The sequence below is a fragment of the Aedes albopictus genome, chromosome 3 (genome assembly GCF_035046485.1).
Source record: "Aedes albopictus strain Foshan chromosome 3, AalbF5, whole genome shotgun sequence".
Taxonomy (NCBI): domain Eukaryota; kingdom Metazoa; phylum Arthropoda; class Insecta; order Diptera; family Culicidae; genus Aedes; species Aedes albopictus.
This window is the reverse complement of record NC_085138.1, coordinates 152407518-152429405: the sequence shown is the minus strand read 5'-3', so window position 1 is coordinate 152429405 and position 21888 is coordinate 152407518. Positions and strand designations below refer to the sequence as shown.

The 21888-nt window shown below is 41.4% G+C and overlaps 1 protein-coding gene across 3 annotated transcripts in view; it reads left to right on the top strand.

The window, feature by feature from the left end:
• LOC109431918 (zinc finger protein rotund) overlaps positions 1 to 20131 on the top strand; it is a 518068-nt gene extending 497937 nt beyond the window's left edge. For all 3 annotated transcript variants that reach the window (XM_029871994.2, XM_062860804.1, XM_062860805.1), the window contains one exon: positions 14109 to 20131. In XM_029871994.2, the coding sequence (XP_029727854.1) occupies positions 14109 to 15332 (1224 nt within the window). In that variant the 3' untranslated portion in view covers positions 15333 to 20131. The remainder of the gene's footprint in view (positions 1 to 14108) is intronic.
• The last annotated feature ends 1757 nt before the right edge of the window (positions 20132 to 21888 follow it).

Here is a 21888-nt window from a genome sequence, read left to right as displayed (position 1 = left end):
AAAGATCATCCTTAATAGAATGTTGAGGTTCACCGAGGGCGAAAATGGTCTTTAGAACAACCAGTACAGCTTCCGGAAGGGGAGGTCTACCGTAGACGCTATCTTGTCGGTTACAAAAACCGCCGATAAAGCACTCGAGCCTAAGCGGAGGGGAATTCGCTTCTGTGCGGTAGTGACTCTGGATGTAAGGAATGCGTTCAATAGCGCCAGCTGGTCTGCTATTGCCGATGCGGTCTGCGGATACCGGGGTACCTGTACAAGATTCTCGAAAGCTACTTTCAGAATCCTGTACTAGTTTACGATACGGAGGTGGGTCGGAAGTGCTTTCACATAACCTCAGGAGTCCCGCAAGGTTCCATCTTGGGTCCGGTGTTATGGAATGTCATGTACGACGAGGTGTTGAGGTTAGAGTACCCAGTGGGAGTGGAGATTGTCGGATTTGCCGACGACATTACGCTCGAAGTCTACGGTGAAACGATCGAGGAGGTGAAGTTGACTACCGACCACTCGATCAAGGTTGTGGAGGCGTAGATGCGGTCCAGGAAACTGGAGCTGGCTCACCACAAGACTGAGAGGTGATGGTTGTTAACAACCGGAAGTCGGAGCAGCAGACGGAGATCAGTGTAGGAGAGTGCACTATCCTGTCAAAGCGCTCCGTCAAACATTTGGGCGTGGTGATCGACGATAAGCTTACCTTCGGTAGCCACGTCGATTATGCCTGTAAAAGAGCCTCCTCAGCTATTGCGGCACTGTCCCGGATGATGTTCAATAGCTCTGCGGTGTACGCCAGTAAGCGCAAGCTTCTGACTAGTGTTGCTACGTCCATACTTAGGTATGGCGGCCCGGCGTAGGGCACCGCGCTAAGTACTGAATGCTACCGACGGAAGCTGGAAAGTACTTACAGGCTTATGTGCCTGAGGGTTGCGACCGCGTACCGTACCGTGTCACACGACGCTCTCTGCATCATTACTGGTATGGTGCCTATCGGCATCCTTATCAATGAGGACATGGAGTGCTTCGAAATGCGCGGCACAAGAGGCATACGCAGGACTGCCAGGATGGCCTCTATGGTCAAATGGTAGCGCGCGTGAGATAGTTCCACCAAAGGAAGGTGGACCCATAGGTTGATACCGAGGGTAGATAGTTGGATTATGGGGAAGTTACATTCCACCTGACACAGGTCCTTACAGGTCATGGTTGCTTCCGACAGTATCTACACCGTTTCGGGCATGCGGATTCTCCCGAATGCCCAGTGTGCAATGGTTTAGAGGAAACGGCGGAACACGTTTTGTTCGTGTGCCTGCGTTTTCGCACAATGCGTGACCGCATGCTTGCCACATGCGGGGAGGACACAACTCCGGACAACTTGGTCCAGAGGATGTGTAGAGATGAGTTTGGCTGGAACGCCGTTTCAACGGCTATCACCCATATCGTCTGGGAGCTACAGAGGAGGTGGCGCGTGGACTCGGAGAATGGCTAGTCCAGATGCAGTACAAGAGGTGGTCCAGGGGTTCGAAGTCGGCTTCGTAGGTCATACCGGTGCCCTGCGGTCGAGATCGACTCTTACAGCGATTAAGTGGCCGCGGAGAGGAAGTCCCGGTAGCGGTGCTGTCGCGGCGTCTGTCTACTGGGTTAGATCCGAGCCCGCGGTTGGAAAGGAGTCCCCGGCAAGGGTCGGGCAGGTGAAGACCCTGCTGTCAGCAACCTTCGGGTGCATCTGATAGGGCCGGAGGGGTAGTGATACCCTTTCTTACGGGCAGGTCAGATCGGGTTGCACGTGGGCACCATTTCTTGATGTCTGCCCAGCAGTTGGGCGCGGGCGGGGTCTCCGGGTGGCTTCCCCGCCTTTGGCCATAATACCAGGCGCTGCCTCTTCCAAGCTTCTGGGAAAACTCCCTCGTCCAGGCGTTTCTGCATAGCAGACCTGAACATCTCGGGAGCTCGGGAACATGTGGGGACTTGTCGTCACAAGCGGATACTTTGGTGGTTCGGTTTTGAATGAATGTTTTATTTCAACCAATCTTACTTGCTAGGTTACATGAATTTCGGGATCGATCAAATATGTATCGATCCTCACTTACACGTTTAAAGTATATAAAGATATAGAGAGGGACAGATAGAGTTGCGCTGTGCTAGTCAGTTAGTTGTGTGTCGTTAATAGGAATCAGATGGGTTTAGTAAACTAGAATGCATACTGCTGACAGTTACATTGCAGTTCGTTCGCATTTGTGTTCTCACGCTGTGAAATGTAAATTGACCTGGGTATGGTTCGGGTTTGTCACCTCGAGTGGTTACGACATGCTTTAGGTTTCGGTAAAAGATTTATGTTGCAGTTTTTTGAACTGTATGAAGCAGGGTGGTCTGCTAAGGGTAAAGAATTTATATTGATGTAAAACAGATGTAGGCACAGCACACTTTAGCTACTTTTAGGGACAGGTTCGGAACTCCGTCTGGACCTGGGGCCTTACCCACGCTAAGGGACTTAACTATCCCCGCAAGTTCCACATCGGTGACCCTCTCCTCATCGCCAGCCCCAGTCCCCGGCTGTCCTACGAAAGCAGGCCAAGGACTAGGATCATGACGCGGACAAAGTCCTCCAATAATCCCCTCCAACATCTCTGGAGATGGCTGTGTAGGAGCCATCACACCTCTCGTCTTGGCCATAACGATCCTGTAGACGTCACCCACGGGTTCGTATTGGCACTCTGACAGAGACCCTCAAAGCAGGCATTTTTGCTTGCTCTTACCTCGGTCTTAAGCGCGACTTTTGCAGTGGCACCACCCACCGTTCGTTTCGCTCTCCTCTGACCATGCTCGCTGCATCCGCCGCCTAGCCTGTAGGCTGGCGCGGCGCAGGTCCGCAATTGCGTCGGTTCACCAGTAAGCCGGTGGCCTCCCATTTCTAGGGTGGACTCGCCTAGGCATGGTCGCATCACACGCACGTGAGAGCAAAGCTACCAGCTCGTCGCCGTCTAAACCGAGTAAGTTTCGCTCACGGAGGAGCGCCTCCCTGAATACCTCTTCGTCGGAGTATGATGTCTTCCACCTGCGAGGGCTTGGCCTTGGCCTAGCCGCCTCTTCTTCTATCCGCTGTCTGCTGTTGTTGTAGTCGATACTGTAGCGAACCGCCAGGTGGTCGCTGTGAGTGTAGCCATCATCTACTCTCCAGCTCGAACTACTTTTTAAGCCAGGACTGCAAAAGGTCAAGTCAGTAACTGACTCCGCTCCGTTTCGACTATAGGTACTCTTGGTACCGACATTAGCCAAGTCGACATCTAAGATGGCCAGTGTTGCTAGCAGGATCTGACCCCGCTGGTTCGTGAAACGGCTTCCCCATTCCACGGCCCAGGCATTAAAGTCACTCGCTATTACCACCGGCCTTCGCCCTAGTAGCACGGTCGTGAGGTGGTCCAGCATTTGCTTGAACCGCTCTATCGGCCACCACGGAGGCGCATAACAGCCACAGAAGAAGACCCCGTTTACTTTGGCGACCACGAAGCCCTCATAGGTAGTAGACACCAACTCCTGCACGGGGTATTTACCCGTCGTCCATATCGCCGCCATTTTTCTCAACCCATCCGCGACCCAATTGCCGTTGCCGGTGGGTACTCGGTATGGGTTCGCTATGATGGCGATATCCGTCCCCCACTCAGAAACCGCTTCACAAAGCAGTTGCTGAGCCGCATCACAGTGGTTCAGGTTCAGTTGCGTTACCTGCACTGTGATTTGCTCACTGCGGCTTCCTTGAAGGCCAGGCACCTTGGACACGGATTTCTCGGCACAAATCAGACAAATGGATGGACTCATGCAGCCTTGTGCCTTATGGCCTTCGGCGCCACATCTCCTACACAGTTTGCTCCTATCAGGGCCTTTGCAGTCCCATGACTTTTGTCCTGGTTCACGACACCTGCAACAAAACTCCGGTGGGTCGTGGGTTGCATGTCAGATGACATATGCACCAGCCTGTCTTAATCCTACCGGACTTTTTCAGAGAAAACAAGATTTGTCTAAAAATTACGTCGTTTTAATAAATTTCGAAATGGTTCAAATTAAGATTACAATTTGACTAGTTCAAAGTTTGATTTCTTTCCAAGTAACACAGAAAACATTTTTGGGACTCAACATTTTTAAAGATGTTTTTGAAGCGTATTATAAGCGACACAAAATACATCTAGTGTTGTTACCTAGGTGTAAATATGATATGCAAAAACAAACAGCACCGAAAAATATCATGTATGGTACCACGCATAAAATACTTCGAAATTACAACTAAACAACTGAAGAATCTAGCACGTGAATAACTTTAATCAATTCTAAACACTATAAAGTAAAACAAGAAGAAACAATCAATGCTTGTAATGGAATAGATTTTTTTTAGGATGCTGTTGCCAATGGATTATCCGTTTCACGGGCGTATAGACGGCGAGCGATTCAAGGCAGCTTTTTTTAAGTACCAGTGAGTTTTCAATAATGGCCACAAATATGCTTTATTCTATTTTGACCAGTGATTGCGTCTTGGTCGAACCACCATCAATGTTCAGTTTATCACATAACCTGTCACCCCAAACAGAGAATGATTATGATGGTTCCGCCACAAACCATCACAAAGAAACTATTGTTAAATTTGGCCAGCATAGGCAAAGACAAAACGACATCCTGAATCTAACTGGCCTCTCCAGTAATATCGACGAATAAATAACCGTCCAAAAATAAACAACTAACAGTGCTGCAGAATTATTTTGTTGATCCAGTTCAAATCAATCCATGGAAACCAATTTCTGACACCTCCGGCGCTGTTATCAGCTGCTTTACATGGTTACACACTCGACAACTGGCTGACATGAAACCCTCTGTTGAAAAGATGTTTTTAGATGTGTTTTCAAAGTTCTAAAAATGGTCTTGCACAATCTGTTGTAGAGTTGCTATCGGAGTGTAATTTTATCGTAATTTCAACATTTCTAAATACAAACACTGGAATTGTTGTGATGTGTTTTGTGTATTTTATATACACTACAATGCCGGTCAACAGTATGGTTACACAAATAAAAAAATACAAATCAGGCCAACCATTTCAATAGGTCCTATCTGCTTTTGAGAGGCTCTCTTTGTTCACTTTCTCTTTCAATTATTGCAATGTAATAGTACACTTTTCAACTATTTTTGCAGTACAAATCAAAAGACGATTGTTTTGACTATCGTTCAATGCAATGAGGCAATCATAATACAAATAAACAGCTGAGATATTAACGAAAGAGAGGGAAACCAAAGTGAGCCTCTCTTCTGCAGATAGGACCTTTAGACATGTTTGGCCTGAAATTTTAACGTTTAACTGAAGTTTTTGAAAATTTAAAATTAAAATTATTTTTTTTAACCTGATATTTTTTAATCTTACTTGAGTCAAAGCGAGTAGTGAACTATTGGCACAATTATAATTTTGTTGGAAATTTTAATTAATCTTAACATTTTGAACGACACTGTAAGCGGCATAGAAGAGATGCCATATTGCATTTCATGTGGGTTGAGGAAAAGATCCCATCAAACCGTACCATTTAGTCGGTTGAACTTACAATTTTCAATTAAATTCAACGGCGATTGAATTATGGATGAGTAGAAACAACTGTTTCACCATAAATCTTACGAGTGTTGGCAATGTCATGACTTTTATAGAAATTATTTACAAAATGTCCTGTGTAATCATCGTTCATCGTCATGTGTAATTTATCACTTGGATTTTTTTTTTCAAATTGCCAGAATACATTTCCATTTACACTTTCGCGGTTGCTCTTAGCGTAAGCATCAAAATATTTCCTGTTCGTATTAGTTTGTTAAATAAACGTTATCCGTAGGTTGTGTTACCTACAAATAGCCTAAATAGAACATTAACATATGATATGTAATATAAAAGTTGCGCATCAGTTATATAACTTTGAAATAACTTAATTTCAACCAATGAAAATAATTGTACCATTTAAGTATTTAACAAGTTTTTTTTATTGACACATAACTTAATTTGAGCTAATCAATGAACGAAAGCTAGATGGAACGCAATGTTTAGTACTACAAGTATATTGGAAACAGTGGCGTAGCCAGAAATTGTCTCTGGGAGGGGTTTTCAACGGTCAATGATACCTTTTTTTATTTGACACTTACATTTTATAAACAATAATGAGCAATAGAATTCGTAGTTTGAAAATAGCGGCGCAGCCGAAAATTTTTTTCGTCGCTAAGTGCTTTTTACTGAAAATTTGTTCCACAAATTTTGGCTCTGTGGGGGGGGGGGGGTTTAACCCTAACCCCCCCCCCCCCCCCGTGGCTACGCCAGTTGGGTTACCCTACTTCAAGGAAAAACAGATTAAACTATAACAGCCAAAACTCACCTTTTCAATGCAGTAGTAGAGAAAAATACAGTGACGGTACAGAGATATTCCCATTATTCCTCAAGGGTAGGCTGGCCATATTTGTCCCGTTTAAATACGGGACATGTGTTGAAAACTTTACATAAAGTGAATCGTTGTCCAAAACACAAAGTGGATGTTTTAAGCAATGCCATTGAGGCTTGAAATAATGAAAAGAAAAAAACCAAAAGGATGCACAACGTTTGAGCGAGCATATGAAAAATCAGCTGTCTCGTTAAATACGGGACGGATGGTCAGCCTACTTAAGGGGGCATACAGGAGGTGGCTAAAATGTTTGAGATAGGCCACTTTTTTTCTCTCAAAAAAAAAAAGTTCAACATGCTGTAACTTTGCATAGAAAGCATCAAACATTCTTAAATTTTGACTGTTTGTCAACCTATTATGTGTGCATCATTGGTACAAATTTGGGCTTGATTGATTAATATTGCGCAAAGTTAGAACCGTTCGGGAAAAACACTATTTTTCAGACAACTCATTTTTGAGCTGTCATATCTCGAAAACCAGTGAACCGAATTGAATGAAATTTTGAACGTTAACAACCATATATTAGTGCTTCACAAGTTATTGAAACATAAGGTACTGTTTAAACATTTAAATAAGTTATCATGGATTGACACTTTTAGGATCTTTCTCGATAAAAATGTATTTTTTACATCAATGTCATACAATTTTAGTTTTGATATCCAACGATTTTCTACTTCTGTTCTCTAGATATCTGAATATTGATGATAAACGATCAAAATTTCATTCGATTCGGTTCACTGGTTTCGGAGACATGACAGTTCAAAAATTTGTTGTCTGAAAAATAGTATTTTACGAGAACGGTTATAGCTTCACGAAAGATTAGAACATCGAGCCCAAACTTGCACCAATGATGCACATGTAATAAATTGTCAAACAGTCAAAATTTGAGAAATAGAAGAGAATAGAATAGCCACACATCATTTCATCATCGTGCTCATCATTCTACCAAAGACAGGGTGGAAAAGTGAAAGCAGCACAAAGGCAAAACCAGATCGATATAGTAGAATAAGAATATAAAAGAATACATTTAGGCGCTGTACAAAGTGTAAGTGCAGCCGCCAATTGGAATCGCTCACGTAGTGCCCTAGTGGACAAAAGAGCTGTAAAATAGGTTAAGTGATTAAGAATAATAAAAGTTACAGCATGTTGAATTTTTTTGTGGGAGAAAAAATAAGTTGCCTATTCCAAACAATTTGGCTACCCCCTGTATGTCGGAATATATAACTGTTTACATTACACATGCAAAATGGTTATTGGCAGAGCAGGCTCCCAGTTAAGGACAAATCCCAAAATGCCCGACTTTGGCACCTACTCACGATTTTGAAGCCACAAATCTCTTCGTAAACGAAACCAGCGCATCTGAGCTTTTTTGTTTTAAGCTAATTACAAGCGAGCAAGAACAGAATAATAAAATGCATTGTTGTTTGAAGCTTGCTTCTTGAGATTTGTGCGTCTGAAGTTTTAATGCAAGGTTGAAGCGGGATTTCAAGACGTTTGTCCTTAATAACTGTGGAAATGGTTTAGTTCCAATTGGGATGTTACGCCAAAAAGAAGAAGAATAATGCAAATTATTTAAAACATTGCCATTGATTTTAGTTTTGTGATTTCAAAACGATACATCGCTGGTACCTCTCCAGCACCTTCGTTGAAATTCCCATCTGAATATTCGAAACTCCTCCACTTTCCACCACTCAATCAAACACGAAACCGTGCTGCAGCACCATCCCATTCGTTACGTGCCTGCAATTAATCCTTCCATCAAAAACATTGTTCCAACAACGCGCGTACTCGAAGCAAAGTGTTGAAAACTTGCCTCCACGACGGGGTTCCCATCCTCCTCTCAATAAGGCACTCATCACACTTTAGAGCGAAATATAATTCAAACAAAACGAACTTTTCCCTCAACCCGACCCCGTTGAAGCCTTGGTCGCTACGCTTAGGGGAGCCCGGCCCATAATGCACTGATGATGTAAAATGGCCCAACTCATTAGAACATTCCTAACTAGTAATTGATAATAACTAGTGTAGGTTAATGATTCCAACATATGATTGCATAAACCATAAAGCATCATTCTGGAAGCCAGGATGGAAAATCTTTTGAGTTCCCTATGAAAACTGACAACTTCCGGTTTTTCGTGCTTGAAATTAAGATATTCTGGTAATTTTATTACTGTAGGGTTTGTACTGGCATGCACTCGCTATGTTTACATTGAGTGTGTAGATGGTGTGAATTGAGCAGTTACGAATGAGCGTGTAGAGTGACAGTTGCGATAAAGTGGAGCGTCGGCGGACGACGGAGAGCGAACCTGTGGGAAGTCTGGTGAATCCGAACGACCGGAAAAAGCTTCTGAACTGGAGAGCTGGAGTTTGCCGCTGCGAGAGTTGCTTCCGGAAGTGGAACCTGTCATGTGTTTCCAAGAAGATTGAGAAACACGTGGAGGCACATGGTTGTTGGTGTCTTCACTACCCATGTTAGGGGTCATTCAAATATATCGACCATCGTTTAGGGGGGAGGGGGTTTGTGTGACTTTTCATGTATTGAGTATACGTAAAAGCGTGACCGAGGGAGGAAAAGGGGTCCGAAGCATCCGAAAAATTATAGACTTCATTGAGCCATTAAATGGCATCTTACCCCATTTCACCGTACCTACCATCATGGGAAAGAAGCTTTTCGAGGGCGGAGTGAAAATTGCTTCTACGCTAGGATTATGGCTGCTTTCCGTCCATGTTAGTAACTGGTTCATTATGGTTCCGCCTTTGATGCGTAGAAAATGATTTAATCCACTGACTATTTGCTCTTGTTATGAGCTTGCAATGTGAACCACTGGTGAAGAATAGTATGGATAGAAATTGCTGGTATCAAAATCAATCGATTCAATATTCTGATCTCAGATATATATTGTTTATTTTGTTAGTACAGGCTGTCCTTTTAAATTTGTTTTTTAAGTGAATTTTCCAAACGATTTGGTTTCAAGTTTCTTTTTTTATCTAGTTCATTTATTTGGGGCTCAATCGCGTATAACGCTTTACGGAGCCGAAGATCTTTTTTTGTACTTAATACAGTAAGGACCCGATTTTGTCAGCCCCTGGTAGCATTTTGGGCTGACAAAATCGGGTACCTGACAAAATCGGGACATTTTTTAAAATATTTTTTTATTCCTGAAAAATTGTTCTGAGCACGTCAGAGACGGAGATAGGCGTGGAGGGTCTGCTTTGGGTTCGTTCAAATATTACGTAACGCCAATGAGGGGGGGGGGGTGTTCAGCGCTGTGTTACGCTTCATACAAAATTTTAAAATTTCTCTTTCAAAAATAGTTACGCGGTGGAAGGATAGCGGATAGGGTCTAAAATTGCCAAATTTTGCGTTACGTAATATTTAAACGAACCTTTTGTGGTAAAAAATCGAAAGTGTGTTAAGGGCAAGGGAAAGATGGTATTTGGCAAAGTTAACATTGAGTGCTTTTTTACAGCAGAACTATTGAATCTTTTATTTCTTTTTCTTATTGTCATAACAACCCTACTGGAACACAGCCTTCTCCTAGCTTAGCAATTGTGGTCTACAGAAGACAGTTGACACTGGTTAGCGCAGTTTAAATCATAACATCTAACTTTAGCTGTCAACGAACGCAAATGAACCAACATCTGATTGACACGTATAGACATTCATACTGTCCGAATCGGCTACGTTTCCGCTGCCTTTTCACTTTAATTTTCAGAGCCTTTCTCTAAACAATCTCTAGAGAAATCTTTGAGGAAATGTTCGGAGTTTTTTTTTAGAGAAACCACCCGAGGATATACGGAACGTAACCCTCAAGACATTCCCGAAGGGATCCCGTGGGTAGTTTCTGCAAAAACCTTTACAGAAGCTCCGGATAAATCCCTTAAGTAATTTCTGAAAGAATCCTTACTGCAATCTCCTTAGAAATCTCTAGAGACATTTCTTTAGCATTTTCTGAAAAATCATTGAAAGAATCCCTATTGCAATCTTTGAAGAAATCTCCTTGATAAATCTATGGAGGAATTCCTGGAAAAAAGTACTGGGGAAATATCAGGAGCAGTGTTTAAGGAGAAACCATAGCAGAAATGAATTGTTAAATTCTTGCATGAATTCCAGAAGAGTTTCCAACAAAATTTTCGAGAGGAATTTCAGAAGCAATACCAAGGGATTTTCGTAAAGAAATACCAAGAGGTAACCCTGGAAAAAATCTGAAGCGGAACCCCCGGGAAATCCATAGAGGATGCCCAATTGGGAAATCTAACAGAGGAATCATAGTGAAATCTCTAGAGGAATTCTTGTATGAGTAATTACTGAAGGCATTAATAGAGGAACATTTTACGATATTCTTAGAAGGATCTCTGAAGGAATCCTAAGAGGAATTCTTTAAAAAAAACCCTAGGAAAATCGCTAGATTTATTCATCAGTAGGTTGGCTCCAGGGGCACGTTCTCTTCCATTTGGGAAATTTGTGCCTTCCGTAGATTTATTCATGGACTAATGCACGCAGTTATTCATATAGGAATTATTGCAGAAGTATCTACAGAATTCCCTTACTACATCACTAGGGGAGTTCCTGTAGAAATTAGTGGATAAAGTCCTACAGGAATACCAGCAAGAATTTCTGAAGGAATCTCAGGAGTTCGTCAACCTGGGGGAATCATAGGAAGAATGCATGAACAATCCTTAGTGAAATGTCTGAAAAGGCTCTTATTGAAATTTCCAGAAAATTTCTTGGAGGAACAGATATGTATATAGAAAAGCCAGCAGGATGCCTTGAAAGAATCGCTAGGAAAATCCCTGGATAAATCCACGTAGCAACTGTATAAGGAATTATTGGAGAAATCATTGGAGAAACCCCTGGATACATCGCTGTAGAAGTTCATGTAGAATTTTTTTGAAAAAGAATGCTGTCAGAATATTATCAAAACTTTTTGAGGAATCCTAGCAGGAGTTCCAGAACAAGTCTCAAGGAAAGCTTCTGGGGAAATCACAGGAGGAATGCCTGAGAAAATCTGAAAGAGTCAAACTTTAATGAATCGTTATAAAATACCCGGAAGAATTCCTTTAAAATTTCCAACGGAATTCTTGGAGAAATACCAGCAAAAAAACTTACAAGAAACCACGCAAAAGTTCTTGAAGAAATCGCAGCGAGATTTTTTTGGGGAAATCCCATCTTGAATTCCTTAAGGGTTTCTAATGAATACAATTCATACAGCAATTTTTTAAGCTATCCAAGCAGGAAATCTACAATATAAATCTCATAATAAATCTAGATACACATAAAAAGGGCGGAACAACCATTGCATGTCTCAACTTCTTCCACCCCGTCTAGGCGTATTTTAATTTATTTATACAAACTTATCCCGTTATCAGATAGAAGGGAGTCTGCTCTATTACTGGTCAGAGATTACATGAAAAATGGACCATGTGCTCAGAGGGAAGAGAGAAGCAAAAATTCGAAATGATTGTTGTGCCCTTTTCATATGTTAGCCTATCTGGATCAATCCAAACAAGTAAATCTAGAGGAATCCCAGAGATGCTGGAAAGAAGTAAATAGATTGACTTGTAATCACAACAACAGGCAGCGTTTATTGTTTGTTCTGTTCCAGAGAAAATTAAAACAAAATAGTCTTTAAGTCCATATAGCCGATGTGGTAGGCGCATGTGCAATCAACAAAACCATGCTGAGGGTGACGAGTTTGATTCCTGGTTAGCTCAGAATCCATTTCATAATCGATATTTCCTTAACTACCTTGTGTATAAAATATCCTCATGATTACCACACGATATATTTACATTTTACATATGCAAAATAAACATTGGCTGTGGGGCATCTCAGTTAAAAATTGTTAAAGTTTGCATAAAATACTAAGCTGAGGAGCAGGCTGTGTCCCAGTTGGAACGTTACACCAAGAAGAGAGAGAACTGGAATCTTTTAGCAATATAAAACAATATTGGTTTAAAACATTGGCGAGGGTTGGGTGCTAAAATTGTCACAATGTGTTAGTTTGCAAAACAAGTTTGGCCGTTTTCAAAAGTTACACGAGTTTTGTTCATTGCGTAATTTTTCTATGACGCCTAAAGACATCAACTGCATCAATAATAATTATAAAATGGAAATTCTGAATGAAATACAAATTTATTTTTTACTTCAAAAAAGGTTGACAAAATCGGGTAAAAAATCTGACAAAATCGGGGGTAGACAAAATCGGGGGTAGACAAAATCGGGGGCTGACAAAATCAGGTCCCCACTGTAGTATACATTTTACAGAGTAATAACTTATTAATGATATCTGTTAGTAATGGGTGGAAGCCAGGGTACTCGTGGCAGCTCGAGGATAGAAGGTCACATTTTGAGGGATGGACAAGGTAAGGATTGGACCAAAGGTTTCACTGCAGCTCATCCGGGGGTGAATTGCATCTTGCTAGCGTATTCGGTGCCTTGTGATGTTGGTGCCAACTTGTTGTGGGACTTGGTCTTCCGGATGGCCAGGAGCAGCTTGGTAACATAAAGAGGACAAAACAGAGAACAAACAACTGGAGAAGAAACCACAAGCGAATTTAATTTTTATACCAGCAGAGCGAATAAAGTCGAAAATACATCCCATGTATGTGACATCGCGGGTCCCCAACACATCTCTCCCAAGAACAAAGGGTTGCCTACCTCGGGCCTCAAGGGTATCCATAAGTAGTGCTCTGCGGAGGCGTCATTATCCGGGCATTGTCAAACTACGTGGTCGATGTCATCATAACCGGAACCCCACTTAATACAAACATTGCTTTACGCGAATAAAATTGCGACTTACATCCAAACCATACCACCACACTTGCAAAGAAACTTTAGGAATAATGGAATGTAATCACTGTCTCTGCTGGCCATCTCGCCAATCATTTTGCCAACTTTGAAGAGAACTCTGGCGAACAAAATGAAAAAAAAAATCATCATGTGCAATTCTTCTATCATAGATCTCACTTTCCTGTGCGCCCATCTTTGCGAGAGAGTCCGCCTTCTCATTGCGATAAATTGAGCAATGAGAGGGGGTCCATACAAAGGTAATCTTGTAGGATCTTTCGACCAGTGCACCCATCTGCTCCCTTATTTTTGTAAGAAAGTAAGATGGATGTTTTACAGGTTTCATCGACCGGAGTGCCTCAATCGAACTAAGGTTATCCGAGAAGATGAAGAAATGGTCTACGGGCATGTTGGAAATCATCCCCAAAGCGAAGTTGATTGCTGCCAGCTCAGCAACATAAACCGAACAAGGTTCCTGAAGTTTGCGGAAGGCGGTGAAATTTTCATTGAAGACACCGAAACCAGTGGATCCATTTATGCGAGACCCATCAGTGAAGAATCTTTTACAGGAATTGACATTTTGGTACTTTTCGTTAAAGGTTTTAAGTTTCACGTGAAGTGTATAACAATAGTTTTAATATATTTGAGCGATTTCAAAGTAAATCAAGTCTTCTTTTCAGAACTTGCATATATATGTTTGTAGCAGTACAGTGTTTGACAAAAACAATAAGACATTTATATTGCAATGTTCTCAAGTTGGGAAATTATTTTCTCGATCTAAATAAATTGTTTCTCCCACAATATAAAATTCCTAGGAACTAGAAATAAGCTGCAAATTTAAAAATATACTCACTTTTTTCTTTTTCCTTTCATTTCAGATTTTCACATCGAAAGCAGATCTCCAGTTGCACACGCAGATTCACATGCGAGAGGCAAAGCCCTACAAATGTTCCCAATGCAATAAGGCGTTCGCAAACTCCAGCTATCTGTCGCAGCACACTCGGATACACCTGGGCATCAAACCGTACCGGTGCGAGATTTGCCAGCGGAAATTCACCCAACTGTCCCACTTGCAGCAGCACATCCGTACTCACACCGGTGACAAGCCGTACAAATGTCGACATGTCGGTTGTTTGAAAGCATTTTCCCAGCTGTCGAATCTCCAGTCGCACTCCCGGTGCCACCAAACGGACAAACCCTTCAAATGCAACTCGTGCTACAAGTGTTTCTCAGATGAGCCATCGCTGCTGGAGCACATTCCCAAGCACAAAGAATCCAAGCATTTGAAGACCCATATCTGCCAGTACTGCGGCAAGTCCTACACCCAGGAAACCTACCTTTCCAAGCACATGCAGAAGCACTCCGAGCGAACAGACAAGCGACCGCCGATCGGAGCACGCAGCAGTAGTAGCACGTTGAATCTCAATACCAACACAACCGTCCTTCCGGCCATGGCCAGCAGCGAAAACCCCTACTGGCCCAAGGTGAGTCCGGATTCGGCAGCCAACATGACGGACGTCATGCAACAGCAACAGCAGCCTCCAACGAATCAACAACCCCCGCAGCAGCAACAGCAGCAGACTACCCAACAAAGTCACCACGAGTTCAACCTGAATCAGCAGAACAGCGCCAACAATCAAACTCCCAACGGTCACACCGTGGCACCGGGTGACCTCCACCACCACCGGGACGAGAACGTCGAAGACTTGGTGGTCAACGCTCGCCAGGGCGGACCGAACATGAACGGAAACCTCTCGTTGCCGCCGCCCACGTCCACCCCGATGTCCGCCGGAAGTTACGACACCAGCAGCATAGCGAAGGCGGCATCCAACTCGGCCTTTACGCCGATCAACTCGATGCCGCCGCACCTAAACACCCTGCAGCACCACCACCATCAGCTGGCCCAGCGGCCCTATCTGTACGATGCGATCAGTTTCCAGAACCAGAAGGCGATCAACCAGAGCCCGTCGAATGCGTTCCCGAATCAGTTGATATCGTTGCATCAGATCCGGAACTATGCGCACCAGCCGGGCGGGGGGCTGATGGCGGGGGAGCATTTGCTGGGGGTTACGGTTGGGGCCGGCGGTAAGGATAAGGGTTAAGGCGGGGGATGGGATGTTGATTGTTGGAATGATGGATGATTTTTTTTGTGAGTGGACGGACATTAACGCTTCTGAATTTGGTTTTGCTGAAAACGCTACTGAACATATTCTTTAATTTTTATCAGGTTGTCTTTGATTAGGATTTATAAACGTTGTCGTAGACGTTTCGCCAGATCCTTTTTGCATTTTTTTTCTTCTCAGAAATATTCCTTTGAGAAATTGTAGTGAAATTGCTGCAGCAATGACTGGGCATTATTGGAGAAATATTTGTCAGAACCAGTCGAATAAATTCATACAACAAACAAACCAAAAGCTACTGTAGATATATATGGCAAAATTAAAAAGGAAACTGGAAACATCCAGAGGTATCTCTCGAAAAGAATTTCTGAAGTTTTTTTTTTCTAAACTAATTTAATGTTTTTATAAAAAAAAGTTACAATGATGAGCTTCAAAAAGCACACTGTGGCGGAGATTACATAGAAAATTGTTTTGAATTATGCCTGTAAAATCCCAGTTAGCCTAGTGGTTAAGGCTATGGATCGCCAATCTGGAGACGGCGGGTTCGATTCCCGTTCCGGTCGGGAAAATTTTCTCGACTCCCGGGGCATAGTGTATCATTGTACTTGACTCACAATATACACATTCATGCAATGGCAGGCAAAGGAAGCCCTTCAATTAATAACTGTGGTAATGCTCAAAGAACACTAAGTTTAAGCGAGACAGGCCAAGTCCCAGTGGGACGTAGAGCCAGAAAGAAGAAAAAGAAGCCTGTAAAATCCCAATGAAACATTCTTGAAAATATTCACATAAGAACTCTCCAGCGAGAATACCCGAAGGAAATATTGAAGAAATTTCTAAAGGATTTTTTGGGGAAATAGACGTCTAGAAGAACAGAAATCACTGCACTGAACGAACCGGTACCACGAGTATCGCAACTTTTGGGAAGTTCCTTCTAACATTTCTCCAGAAAATTTATTTCAAACTCTTTCTGAGATTTTCCTGAAGTTTTTTAGGAGTTTCTCCAGGAACTCATACAATAATTTATCCAGAAATCCCAGCACAGATTTCCTGGAATCTAACTCCAACGTTTTATCTTGAAAATGCTTGAATGGATTGATAAGTTTCCACAAATTTTCTGGCATTGATCTAGAGATTTCTAGACAAGTGACATTGTCAAATACATGGTGATCACTCTAAAAATTCCACCCGTATTTCTAGCAGCTTAATATCGAAACTCTTCTTTTAGCCTCGAATGGATTATGGATTACTTCAGGGATACCTGAGAAATGTTTGAAAACGATTTTCGGAGAAACTTGAATTCTGCAAAAGCTAGAAAAAGATGAACAGCACACAGTCAAACCATATCCGTAATATCAATCTTGGAATCATGAAGCATTTTTCTTGAAATCAACTCAAATATTTCTCCTAGAATCTCTTCACGGATTGGTTCTGAAATCTCCCCATGGATTCCTTCAGGTGACAGCTTCACGAATACCTCCAGCAATATCGCAGATCTGGAATCTCTCCATGGATTTCTCCTGAAATCACATATTCGACGTGGGATCTATCCACGGGTCACAACAGAAATTATGTCTATGATGTCTCCTGGAATCGTTCAACAACATTATAGAATCTCCCTACAAATTCCTTGAGGATCATTGTAAAAATTGTTCTCCGAAGCTATCCACGTATTGCTTCGTAAATTCATATAAATATCCCTGGACCTGCTTGTATCCCTTGATGAATTCCTCCTGAAACCTCTACATGGAATTACACATCTTTGCACTTGAATCTATTCACGCATTCCTGCTGGGATATTTTCACGCATCTCTTCAAGAATCCCTACAGTCAACCAAAAATTCATTTGAGTTCGCTTCACTACTTGGATTTATCCTGGAATCCCCTCACAAATTCCTACTGGAATTTCATCACAATTACCACCTGCAACCTTCCTACAAATTTATCCTGGGATTAGTCCTGGATCTATCCATGGATTCTTGCAAGAATCCTTCCACGAGTTCCTCCTGAAATCACACCACGAGTTCATCCTGGAAACTGGATTCGCACTGGAACCTCTCCACAAAACCCTTCTAGAATCTATCCACGGATTCCTCCTGGAATCTCTTTACGAATTTCTCCTAGAATCTTTCCATGAATACCTCCTTTATTTTTTTTCACGGTTTTCTCCTTTACAGATTTTTCCTGCAATCTCTTCACTTATTCCTTTTAATTCAGTACACAAATTTCCTCTGGAATCTGGTCACGAATCTCTCCTAGAATTTTTCACGGTTTCCTCCTGGAATCTCTTTATGAATTCCTCATGAAATCTCTGTACAAATTCTGTCTTAATCTTTTTTACGATTTTTCTGTGATCTTGCCACAAATTTCCGCTAGATACTATCCACAAAATGTTTTTTGAATCACTTCAAAGATTTCCACAAACGCCTGCTAGAATCTATCCACGAATTGCTCCTTCGCAGTTTCCACCAGAAATCTTCCCGCATAATTCTCAAATTTCTTCACGGTTTTTTTTTTCCTGAAATGAGAGTTCGCCCTGGAATCTCTTCAAGAATTCCTTAATGAACCTTCTCACGAGTTTCTTCCGGGATCTCACCTCTAATTTTTGCTAGAATCTATCCACAAATCACTCATTAATTCCTGTTAGAACATCCATATAGATTCCTTCTTTAATCCATCTATAGATTTCTCCTGGAATCTCTCCACGTTTTCACCTTTTTTGGAATCTCTACACAAATTCCTTCTTGAACCTTCCCACGAATTTCTCTTGTGATCTTTCGACGAATTCTTCCATTCTTCCCACGAATTCCTCCTAAAATCACTACACGGATTTCGCCAGGAATTCACACTGGAATCTCTCCACAAATTTCTGCTAGAAACTACAGTAGACGTTCGATAACTGCAACATGTTTACGTTTCACTTAGCGAACGAAATTCGGTAACTGCAACGACTGACAGATGTCAACAAGTTGTCAAATGACAAAAAATAACCGTGAAAGTGACCCGACTGTTCATTTGGGCTAACATGGCGCACCATTTTGACGTTTGGTGGTGCGATAGCTACAAATTTGTTGCACTTACCGGACTTGCAGTTAAAAAGCATTGCAGTTAAACCGTTTGCACCACGCCTGTGACACGCCTATATCAATAACATGGAGTGACAGTTCAGACATCAGGGGCCCATTTTCATTTGATCAACACATTTTGGGGCTATTATAACAAAAGAGATGTTGACAACAATGCCTGCCACTGGGCTGGTTTGCACCGACCGAACGTCTACTGTATCTAGAAATTTCACCTGTCATCACTTCTCGTATTCCTTCGGGAGACTCTCCACCATGTCTTCCTAGAATCTATCCACAAATTTCTTCTGAATTCACTTCAGGTGACACGAATTCCTTCTTGAATCTTTTCACGGATTTCTTTTGAGATCTTTCCACGAATTCATGCTATAATTTCCCCACGAATTCCTCCGGGAATCTCTCCACGAATTCATCTTATAGTTTCTTCGCGGTTTTCGTCGGAAATCTCTCTATGGATTCCTTCTGCAATCTCTATACGAACTCCTGCTGGAACATTCCCACGGTTTTTTTTTTCCTGGAATCTCTCCTTAAGTTCATTTATTGATTGATTTATCTTTATTTGAGAGACTTTCAGCCCTTGGCTGGTTCGTCTCTTCCCTCAAGTTCATGTTAGAATCCATCCACGAATTTCTCCTGGAACTTTTCCGTGAATTTTCACTGGAATCGCTCCACCAATTTCTGCTAGAATGTCGTCACGGTTTCTTCCTGGAGCCTCGCGTTAGATTTCTCCTGGCATCTCTACATAAATTCCTCCTAGAATTTATCCACTGATTCCACCTGAAATTACTTGACAGATTCCTACACGAATTCCTTCTTAAACCTTCTCACGGATCTCTTCTGGAATATCCCTGTGAATTCTCAATAGATTCCACCTCCACGGGTTTTTTTTTTCTAGAATCACTTCACGAATTTCTCGAATCTCTTCACAGCTTTTTCCAGAGTTCTACACAAAGTATCCCCTTGGAATTTGTCTGTGGATTAGCCCTGGCATATTGAAAAAAAAAACTGTATCGATACTCGAATATGGAAAACTGGCTTTTTTCACACTAACAAGATAATGCCCTAGAACTGAAAATCTAAAAATAAAAACGAAGAGACACCCTAATTGTAAATACATGAAAAACATATTTTTTTATAATATATTTTAAAAATGTTTTTTTTTTTAATTTTCGACTGGGATAGTTACATCGCTTTTTTATCGTTATAGACAGCAGTTTTTTTTTTATATTACTCTGACTCCAATATTTCAATCCTTATTTGCATCTTTATAAGGGAATTTATAATATGATTAGTAAGGTACCCCGGGGCAAGTGAGAATCCGGGGCAAGTGAGACCTACGGCTATAATTTTATCTATTTTTTGTTTTTAAGGCAAACATTCTTCATGGAAAACATAGGTATCACACCAACGGATACTTTGAATTCAAAAATTGTTATTGTTCTCACCAAAAAGAGACCATATATGTTATTGTTGTTCATATGTAATTTTCAATTCACTAAGTGAGATTAACGTACTCTACTATATTCGTCGTTTAAAAATAGAATATCAGATGAGGTAAAACTTTTTCGGTTTCAGGATAATATTTGGAATACTTGCAAATTATTTTAAGCGAAAATGGTGTAATTTATTTTCATTTATTACCTTTAGTTAACTGCTCCCACTTGCCCCAGTGCATTTCAGCATCTGGGGTAAGTGAGACCTATGAGAGTAAACAAACACAATGTCATAGTTAGATCTCGCTGTCTTCAACCTAAGTCGAAATTCACACAAAAGTGAAGTAAAAATCTTTGCCTTAAGTAATAAATCGTTGAATTATGTTTAATTACTACTGTTCTGATGATGAATCTATTGTTTAAAATGGTAAAGCCTTGGGTAGAACATTTTTTTTCCGAAACCATCTATTTTTCATATTTTCATCTAAACACATTCTATTTTTTGTTTCGTTTTCCGAATCTGAGTGTTAAGAAACCGGCCATAGAGTATGAAAAAATTCGAAAACGACTTATTCAAAGTTCACGATTTAAAAATCTTTATTTAATGATCGGAAAATTATGTAAGGGAAAACATAAAATCTGTTAAACTTGAAAAACCTTTTGAGGAGATTCATAATCTATGTAATATGACAAACAAGTTTGGAAACCTTCCGGCATTTAACTGTATAACGCTTTTTTTTATAAAATAAATCAATTTGTTTTCCACAAGATGCTATGGTTAAATCTACTTTTTTGTCAGTGATGCGTTATTATGTATGTTACGCAATTTATGCACGATACCGCAAAACACTTCCAACATAAATCGTTAAGCATAGTTATTCGTATAAGCTATTTATAATTTATGCTACCTCACATATATGCAGCAACTATATTAAGCCATTTGTACAAACATTCCGAATGAGTCCCACTTGCCCCGTGATGCGGAGTAAATGAAGATCTGCTCCACTTTTCATTATATGCATAATATATAGAATGTAAAAATTTTGAAACAGTTTTAATGCCCGTTATTAAGGAGAAATATCCCAACAATGTCTTTTGGAACCATTGGAATTATAAAATTAATTATGTTTAGAATTTTATGGCATGACAAAACCAAACGAGCCTTTTTTTAGGTCCCACTTGCCCCGGGGTACCTTAAATCTTTATTAACAGTAACGAATAATTACTAATGCTCTTCACGGATTTATCTAGGTTCTCTCCACGGATTGCTACTGAAGTCTTTTCACTAGACATTCCAGAAATGTTTCCTTGGATCCTGCTGTAATCCATCCACATCTATACTCTTGAAAAAACTTCCCCCCTTTGGAATCTCTTTACAGTTTCCCCCTAAAAGCTATCGATGAAATCCTTCAGGTATCTGTGTGGATTCGTTCTAGAATCTCTCCAGGGATTCCTTCATCAATTTCTTCACTCTCCACGGATCCCTCGTGAATCTCTCCATTGATTCCTTCAAGATGTCCCTCATGGATTTCTCCTACAATCTTTTCACAGATTTTTCATGGAATCGCTCCAAGAGTTCCTCAAGCAATCTCTCCAAGAATTTCACCAAGATTCACTGCAGGGATTCTTTCTGGAATCTTTCCACGGAATCTCCCTAAAATCTCTTCACGGATTTCTACTAGGTTCTTCGTGTATTCCTTCTTGAAAATTTTCACGAGATCCGGCTGGAATCCATCCGCAGATTTCTCATGAAATCTCTTCACGATTTTTTCTGACATCTACTTACTTACTTTCTGTCCTGGGCACCCACGGTGGTGCAGTGGGCCGAATTGAATGATTTCCATCCTAGGCGATTGCCAGTTATCGCCTTGACCTGTGGCCAGGTCAAATTTCTGTCGACTTGCTTGATTTCGTTGTTGACGGTGCCTCTGCCGCGATGTCCTAGTGGTTTCCAATCTAACGCTTGCTTGCAGATTTCATGTCCACCCCTGCATAGCGTGTGGCCGATCCACCTCCACTTTC